At 45.0% G+C, this 9,662-nt stretch overlaps 1 protein-coding gene across 1 annotated transcript in view; it reads right to left on the reverse strand.

Moving 5' to 3' along the window:
• BCL2L13 (BCL2-like 13 (apoptosis facilitator)) overlaps positions 1-3,190 on the reverse strand; it is a 31,312-nt gene extending 28,122 nt beyond the window's left edge. The window contains exon 1 of the mRNA XM_009076910.1: positions 3,055-3,190. Coding sequence (XP_009075158.1) covers positions 3,055-3,190 — 136 coding nt within the window. The remainder of the gene's footprint in view (positions 1-3,054) is intronic.
• Positions 3,191-9,662: the final 6,472 nt, after the last annotated feature.

A 9,662-nucleotide genomic window follows, 5' to 3' on the forward strand; every position in this document is an offset into this window, starting at 1 on the left:
TCCCTGAAATCTGGCAGTTGCTGTACAAAAAAGACTCAGTGAAGGGACAGAAATACTAACACCACCTAGTGTGCCTTATTTCCGTATTTTCCATGTTCTGTACACTGCAATGGAAAGCCAGAAGATCCTCCAGTGGGTGACACAAGGTGGCTGTCATTAGGATCCTGCACTGAACTGCCCTCTAGAGGAGTCCCTCACTGTCCCATACGGAGGGAAACCAAAGAGGTTAACACTGTGAGAGCAAACCAAAACTAGTCCTTCCCATTATATTGTAATACCATACAGAAACCATACAGGAGAAAGGTCTCATTTGAATCTAAGAAAAACATAAGAAGGAATAGCACCATGCACCAGTCAATGTCCAATATGGATGAAACACATAAACCAAAGAAGTGTTCTATAACTGAATAGGAAACAGGAACAGCCAAAATTGTGCTCCACTGCTTCTCATGGAAAGGCCTGTCACCACAATAACCAAGATAAAGCAAAATAAGATGAAGTGACAGGTCCTTTTTATCAGAATCCTCTCGATTCACAAATCAACAGTGTTCAGCCATAAAGAGTAGAAAGACTTTAAGTACCACAGAAATCAACAATGGAAGGAACTTGGGATCAGTCAAGGCATCGTATCAATGACTGAGGACAGCGCCTGAAAAACACAAGCACGAGGCAATGTCCTGCTGTCATTACCCCTCCTATGTCTTTGTTATCAAAATCCAGAAGTTTCCTGCTCATGATAGGATTCTAAACAATAACTGCTCATTTTCATTTACTGGCTTTCCCATCTCTTGTGTTCTAACCAGGTTTCTCAGCCCAGCTGTGACTGTAACACCCAGCTACCTCCCAGCAGTGCATTAGGCAGGGCAGCTAACAGCCATTACGGGCTGCTGCTCCCCTCACTGTCTCCCTGGGGGAGAAGGCAAAGCATATGGAGCAGAGTACAGCAAGCAGGCATCAGCCACGTGCCAGACAAGAAGGAGATACAGACTGTATATATAAACTACTCAACAGTCACAGGAGATGCATTCAGCACTTCAAAATAACCACACGGCTGTTGCCACACATGCCCTGGGAGTGCAGCTGAGACTCTGTTTACTTACAGGCAAAGAGAGAAGTAGTAAGAGAAAGGATTTTTTAAAAGTAGCTGTCAGACAAATGAAAGCTGTTGGAAGCATGGAAAGCAGAAAAGCACCAGGAGAATTGAGTTAGGAAGGAGTGAACAAGAAGGATAAAGTGTTTGCACTTAGTTCTATACAGCCTGAAGTCCATCCAAGGCGTTACAAAACAGAGTGAGAAACAAGATGGCAAAGTAAAAGTCAGAGAAAATTATTTTATCCAGAGGCTTTGGGCAGAAAGTAGTAAAGACACTGAAAGAGAGATGGGAATGAGGTGAGGAAAAGGTAGGAAGATGTCCTGTTTACGAGGGGAGGTTTAGAGCAGCACGGACGAAAGAACAGATTTGTAAAGTATCAGTGCTTTAGAGTATTTTAATCGTGATTCCAACTGCAGCCTGCTGTTACACAAGCTCAGATATCTAAGCAATACCTGAAAAGCAGACTCAATAGTTATCTCCACTCAGGAGCTTTACAGTCCTCTTAACTTCAGCATTTGTCGCTTCCTCTTCATCAAGTTCTAATATTGCTCTTTAATTCAGGTACTTCTCATACGTTTCAGAAATGAGAATCAGTTGAAAGGTTTCCCCTCAATTTGAAAATATAACAAAGGTAACTACAGCCAAATAATTTTAAAAAGCTTTAAGTCTACCAGTTCCCTTTCTGAATCTTCTACTTATAGAACAGAGCAGACTCCTACTCCTACTGAGCCTGTATGTGTACTCCATACATTTTCAGCTGTAACTGGATGGGATATTCAGAATGAGATGCTATTGCTAAAATAAGCACATTTTTCAACAAAGGGCATCCTGGCACTGAGGTTCCTCTCCTTTCAGGGACCACAGGTGCAGCCAAAGTGGAAGTAGCAGACATACCTTAAATATACTAAGATTGATTTTATGAATTAAATATACTAAGATTAAGTTTATGAATTATACATAATACAACCAGCACATCTATATGCTTAAGTGCCACACTGAGAATTATTTCTGTCATAACTTTGAGGCAATCTTTTCTGTTCAGGAATTTCTCACTCATGACAGGTAAGTTCCGGAAATGACAGTCTATCCATTCTTCAGAGAGAAAAAAGGGTTCTGAACACTGTGCTTGGTTTGGGTTTTTTTTAAATCCTCCTTTCATCAGAGTAAGTTCTGAATCAATGGAACTAGTAGCGACTGAAACATCACTAAGAAGTGACAACTCACCCAAGCAATCCTGACAAACAACATTGTTTAAGTGCTTGCTGCCACAAAATTAAAAGTTTTACTCCGTAGGTTTATGTGATGCACAATCTACCAAACTTCTTTTATTCTGCCTTCTATTTATTTACTTATTTAAACCCTTTTAAGCATAAACCTATTCTGGAAGAAACATCTGACTCCACGCAGTTCTCGACTTCCTGTAAATAAATAAATAAATAGAGGCAGCACAGGCCACGTCTGGGCAGTACCACTGACTGACAACAACACAAGTGTTCATGTAATAGGGCAAAACTATTTAGCACAGGAGATTGCTCAAGCCATCACTCAGTTTATGCTGGTAAACACCACCTCATCCCTGCTTACTTCCACTTACATCCCAAAGAAAGCAAACATGGGCTCAACAAAGGTAAGATATATCCAACCCTCCTAGACTCAAGACAGCTACTAAAACCAGTTACTTGCTTCATAAACACTGGTCAGCCCTGGCATAGCTCAGATTAAACAGCAATCCCAATACACACAGCTCAGTTTCCATCAGCACCTCTTCCCATCATTTCCAATGACTCAAACCAGGGCAGCATTGCACCAACCACCAGGCTAACACTGCATCCACACACCAACAGCCGCAGAAGCACCAACCACCAGGCTAACACTGCATCCACACACCAACAGCCGCAGAAGCACCAACCACAAATAAAGCTGCGTATGTAAGTGGGTCCGGATGAATATGCAAATATTACCTTGAGTTGGAGGAGGAGGAGGAGGAGGAGGAGGATGCTCCTGAGGCTTCTCCTGTGCCAAAAGCCCCAGGTAGCTGAGCACTACGTACTTTGTCTCATAGTGAAATCCTACAGGCACGGCAGTGGAGGACGCCATCGGGTTGGCTGGCAGAAATAAAGCTGCGTATGTAAGTGGGTCCGGATGAATATGCAAATATTACCTTGAGTTGGAGGAGGAGGAGGAGGAGGAGGAGGATGCTCCTGAGGCTTCTCCTGTGCCAAAAGCCCCAGGTAGCTGAGCACTACGTACTTTGTCTCATAGTGAAATCCTACAGGCACGGCAGTGGAGGACGCCATCGGGTTGGCTGGCAGTGCGGCGGGGTGCTTGGGGGGCACGGCGGGTGTTCTCTGGGGAGCCAAGGGACACTGCAAGGCAAGGAAAAAGTCTTTTGTTGGTTTGCTTGTCAGGCTGTAACAGGTCATGAACTCATACATAACACGGAATTATGTAACAATCTTGAAGCAATATCCAGGTTTTTGCCCTGATATCCTATGCATTCTTATTTTAATAGGAACCATGCAGAGTCAAACTGCGCCCCAGCGCAGCGCCCTGACCGCTGCCAGCAGCACCACTTGCCACTCCTGCCTGCCAGACACACTCTCATGTCACCATCCCTGCAAGTTTAAGCAGTGTCTGGATCTGGCACTACAGGATATGGTTTAGGGTTCAGAGCTTACAGCAGTGACAGGTCAATGGTTGGACTCAGTGATCTTAGAGGTCTCCTCCAACCTTGATGTTCTATGATTCTACGATTTCGCTTTCTCAGATTCACTATTACGATGCTTTAAAAATGTAATGCAGAAAAAGTGACAATTGCCTCAAATTCATTTTACTGTTCCAACAGCAATTGAAAACATGTGGTCAACAGAGAAAATTCCACATTCGTTGTAGGGATTGGAAGCACAGATGGTTGGTTGTCCTGGATTTCTCACCCAGACATTAATAAGTATTAACCACAAATCCACACCTAATGGCAACATCTGGCCAAAGAAGTTCCCTGATTTACTTTAATTGGTTTGTTGCTTTGTTCTAACATCCAAATAAAAACAGCAGGAAAATCTGAGGTAGAGAGAAATTAAACACATCAATGAAAGACAAGGTAAAAAAAAAATACTCTCAGGAGAAACCCATGCAACAGACTGAAAGGAAGTTTCAGACTAATCAACATGTTTTAGCTCTTTTTCTTAGGCAAAGTCTGAACAACTACCTCCAATACACTACCAACTTAATGAATCAGATAATAACATTTAGGGGTTTACAATAAACTCTCAAAGTTAAGTTCTCCATAACTTCAAAGAGGCATCCCCAAATAAGAAGCAGCCCATTCTTGGCCATTAGAATGGATGTCTAAATGAAAGACATACAAAAAAGTTCACAGTACAGAACAGCTACTGACAGACACGGAAAGGTTTATCAGTGTCAGCCTGCAGGTACATTTAGAAGAAAAATTTAAACCAAGTTTAAAGCTTCAAGCAGTCAGAATGAGCAAAATGCTATCCATATACAGGGAACAGAAGTTGGAACATCTCAATAGAGTTCCTGATTACACTGGAAATGTCTTCAGACTAAGAGAAAGAACGAGGTCCCAGAACCAAAGCACAATCTACAAATGAAGCCTCAAGATTAAAAGCAATAAACAGAGCAAGCAAAAGAAAATCACTGGCCTGTCTGGCTACGCAGGGTGTCTGGGCTAACTTCTATCCCCTCCTCCCCAGAAAGGAATTCAGGTTAACAGCAGTTGTACACTGGTTACCGAGGATAAACAGAACCAGAGCTGTGCTGTGGCAAGGTTGCTGTGTCAGTAGGTAGCCTGGCAAAGAAAAATTCACCCATCAAACTAAAAGCTGCAAAAGGAAAAGAGCTGGTGTAGAATTGGCTAAGCCTTCTTTCTCTAATCTTTAGAAACTCCTGTTGCTGAAACTCATTCAGTACTGAAAACAGAAAAGGACTCTTTCATGGAAACTATACTCAGAGAATATTCAGAGTTGAAAGGGACCCTTTGAGGTTCATGTAGCCCAACTCCAGGCCCTGCACAGGACATCCCCAAGAATCACACCCTGTGCCTGAGAGCATTGTCCAAATGCCTCTTGAGCTCTGTCAGGCTTGGGGCTGTGACCACTGCCCTGGGGAGCTGTTCCAGTGCCCAAACACCCTCTGTGAGAAGAACCATCTTCTAATCTCCATCCTAACCCTCCCCTGGCACAACTTCAGACCATTCTCTAGAGTCCTGTCACTGGTCCCCAGAGAAGAGGTTGGTGCTGCCCCTCTATTTCCTTCTGTGAGGAAGTTCTATCCAGCAATGAATTCTCCCCTCAGTCTCCTCTTCTCCAGGCTGAACAGACAAGTGACCTCAGCCACTCCTTGTATGGCTTCCCCTCAAGGCCCTTCACCATCTTCGTTGCCTCCTTTGGACACTCTCTAATAACATAACATCTTTGTCATATTGTGGTGTCCCAAACTGCACACAACATTCCAGGTGAGGCTGCAGCAGCACAGAGCAGAGCAGGACAATCACCTCCCTCGAGTGGCAATGCCTGACACACCCCAGGACACGATGTCCCTCCTGGCTGCCAGGGCACACTGCTGGCTCATATACCCCTTGCCACCGACCAGGACCCCCAGGCCCTTTCCATGGCACTGCTCTCCAGCATCTCATTCCCCACTCTGTAGGTACAGCCAGGGTGTTCAAAGAGTTCAGTCAAATAATGTTGTATTGTGTCTGCTAAAAGTACCAAGCCATGGCCCACCAATTTGTCTAGGGCTCTCTGCCTTCAAGAGAGTCAACAGCTCCTCCCAGTTTCATACCATCTGCAAATTACTTAATAGTCCTTCAAGTCCTGCAATGAAGTGATTTATGAAGATGTTGAAGAGTACTGGGCCTAAAATGGAGCCCTGTGGAACCCACTAGTGACCGGCTGCCAGCCTGATGTAATCATCATTTGTCAACACTCATCTGTCAACAATCAACATTTTGTCCAGAAGGATCCTAGGAGAGTCTGTATTGGAAGCTTTACTGAAATCTAAAAAGATTACATCCACTGGCTTCCCTTGATCAGCTTGTCATAAAAGGAAAACAGGTTCCACAAGCAGGACTTTCTCCTCATGAAGCCATGCTAGCTGTGTCCAGTGACTGCGTTACCCTTCAGGTGTTCTTCAATACCTCCCAGGATAATTTTTCCATGACCTTACCAGGTACTGAAGTGAGGCCAACAGCCCTATAGTTACCAGGGTCATCCTTCCTGCCCTTTTTGAAAATCAGGACAACACTGGCAGCTTCCAGTCAAGCAGGACCTCTCCAGATTCTCAAAACCATTGAAAAATCATCGCGAGAGGCCTCACAATGACATCAGCCAACCCTATAAGCGTTCTAGGATGAATCCCATCAGGCTCCACAGATTTGTATGGATCCAGCTGGAGCAGCAGATCCCTTACAGCATTGGAGTCCACTGGGGCAACCCTGTCTCTAGACAGGTGTTTGAAAATGCCTGAAAGCCTTTACTGGAAAGATTCAGTTGCATCTTCGCTACAGCTTCAACCAAAGTAGTGGCTTATATATGAAGGAAGCAGTCCTGAAACTTTGAGTCAACACTCATCCCTTTCCCCTTGGAGCAGAAATCCTACATTTATGTTGCCTCTTCCATCCTGGAGTGCCCTACAGGCATTGTGTCATGCTTCAGAAACATAAGAAACCACAGCAGAGGACAGCCACAGCTTTTGCATAATACACACACACCCTTCAGCTCCCCTAAACAGAGACTTTCTTAAAGCAAGGAGATTTGGAAAGAAATGACTGCACTGAAGACTGCAGGATCCTTTAACAATAGATCTGCTTTTCAGACCAGATCCCCACACACAATCCCCACATCACATGTTCACAGCACCAGGTGTGAAAGATGCCATTCACCAAAAAGCAAAAGCTCCCATCATGTTTCAGTTCTGGTTTATTCAGTAGAGATCTGCAGTCCTGACATCAACATGCTTCTCACAATGCCCACACAGCGAATGGGAGCCCTTCCAGGCAACCTGAACTGAGCTCTCCTGAAAGAATCGGCCTGACAGATGGTCCAGAGACATCCACAAACTACACTGCATCAACCACCAGGTCTGGATACATAACAGCGATTATTTTTCAAAATATAATTCCAAATCAATGCAGAAAATCAAAGAAAAATAGTAGATAAAATAAGCACGAGACTCCACAGCAGCACAGTGATCCATGTGCAACAGGGAGGCCTAATCCACAACAATTTCAGCATGCTTAGCTCAGCACCTCTGCAGGGAGAGGAAAATAAAACCAGAGAGAGAGAGAGAGAGAGAGAGAATCAGACCACAGCTTATTTAAAGAGTGGGTAATGTTTCCCTGGGAAAAGAATGATGAAAAAAGCTTTGGATGAAAAAAAAAACCACTTTGGTCCATATATTTTGAGAGGTATTTTTTTACTGAACTGAGAAGGGAGGCTTAAGAACTTGAATGGAAGAAATCTTCAGCTTCACACAAAAGAATGCAATGAGTGGAACTGCAGTTCAGAATCACTGGTCTTCCTTTGAGAGAAACCCACAGCACAGCAACTGAATTACTCACTTTGGATTGTCAATGACTGGTTTTGTTTACAAACAGAAAGAGAAATATTGGCTCAGATACTGTAAGTATCTCAGAAAAGGCCATTTTCCAGAAATGAGTGGGACTGAAAAAGGACATGTAGCTTGAGAGACCAGTTCAGAGGAAGGAGAGCTCTCCACTAAATAAGCAAAATAGAAGGGAGTCCAGAAACTGTTAATAAGAATGAGCTTGTATGGCAGATTTAATAGAGCGGAGGAAATGAGGCATTATACAGACTCCTTCAGTCTCAGAGCAAGGGCTTCTTCTGCTGTTACAGGTTCACTGCAGGAATACTGTACTTAAAACCTAAAGAGATCAAAATTATTACCAATTACTCCCTACAAAACAATGCACCTTTTTCAATTCCTGCTCCCCTGGGGAATAAAAGTCTATACCTGTTGAAGCTTGCTTAGCTTGTTACTCCTCCGGCCCTGCTGTCACTTGCCTCATGTGGGCTGAGCTGCTCAACCGACCTGAGAACAGGAGTTCCAGTCAGACTGACATTTCCTCATGCAATCTGTCACGTCCTAATCCACGGAAGAGTTATATATTAGATAACAGGCAACACAAGTCCACCAATGGATACAGTGAATATAATCCCCTAGCGATGAGCTCGGCCGTGTTGCAGTCCCTATCGGCCGTGCACCAGGCTGTGCAGCATTCAAACCCCAAAATGCAACAGCCCTTCAGAACAGTCCAGCAGCTGCCACTGAGATCTACAGCTGCAGGCCTGAGATGCCATTTGCACAGAGAGCTGCAGCCTGACAAAGTATTTTGCTGCATGTTTATAAACAAAACAGTTTGGGATCAGTGTTGCTAGGATTTCAGGCACAAGGGTGCAGACACAGATAGCCTTCTTCCAAACAGCACCACCCTGAACCTCCACCTGGAAACGGAGCCAGTGCAGGGCTAGGTGTGTTCCTCACCTGCAGCCCAGGTCACCAAGCTGGGTGCAGTCCCCAGCTGCAGCCTGGGTCATTGAGCCTCACTTACCGCTACAAACCTAATCATCCTAGACAGCCACTCCAGCAGAACACCTCCTGCTGCTGCAGCACTGTCAGAGCACACATGGCCTCGGTCAGCGAGCGTTCACCCCAGCACGCACAGGCAGATTCACAGAGGGGACAAAACGGCAGCACCACACAGCAAGTAATTTTTAGGGCAGCTCGACACCAACACTCTCACAGCCTGGGTCATCCTCCTGAAGTCAATTGCTGCAACAGGTAACCACCCTCAGTTCCACTGCACCCACAGCCTCAGGTTTACATGATGCTCCTTATCCAAACCTACTAAAATCCAAGGAGTTGCAGATCTACAAACCACACCCCACATGGACAAGATGGGAAACGTTGGATGCTCTGCACCCTCACCAGAAGGCTTGTGTAGGGCCTCTGGGTGAGACCTGCATGTGAGGACTGGTTGAACCTGGCAGCAGTTTGTCTCTGAGAACACGTAACAGGCAGGACTACCCACAGCACCGGATCCTGATCAACTTGGGAGATAAATTCCTGAGAGTACCTTTCCAACAGTGTATCAGGGTATGACTAAGAGATTGCTTTTAGTCAACTGAGACCTGCCGGGTTCAAACACGCCAGGTCCTACTGGAAATGAATCAATATTGCATTCACTGCTGATCCTCTAGTGGCACTTAATGGATAGGAATACTGGAAAACAAGATAGATTTATCTGGGCAGTGGTTTTAGACCTTAGAGGGAAATATCATTACGTGAGCATTCTAGGCAAGTGCTTTGATTTCCCTTCTAGGAAGAACACAAAACCTGCGTGAGTTATTTACTATGAAGATCCTCACTCCTTCCCAGCTTCAAACCCGCTCACCAAGCATTAAATCACGGCAAATTAACCAGCTTTCATTCACCTTCTGTTCCAACACGCTCCGTGGCTGCGGGAGCCAACCAGGCACAGGCAGGCGAGGCAGAGCCCGCGCTCGCCCCAAGTTCCAGCGGCGCC

The sequence above is a fragment of the Acanthisitta chloris genome, unplaced genomic scaffold (assembly GCF_000695815.1).
Source record: "Acanthisitta chloris isolate BGI_N310 unplaced genomic scaffold, ASM69581v1 scaffold3116, whole genome shotgun sequence".
Classification (NCBI taxonomy): Eukaryota; Metazoa; Chordata; class Aves; order Passeriformes; family Acanthisittidae; genus Acanthisitta; species Acanthisitta chloris.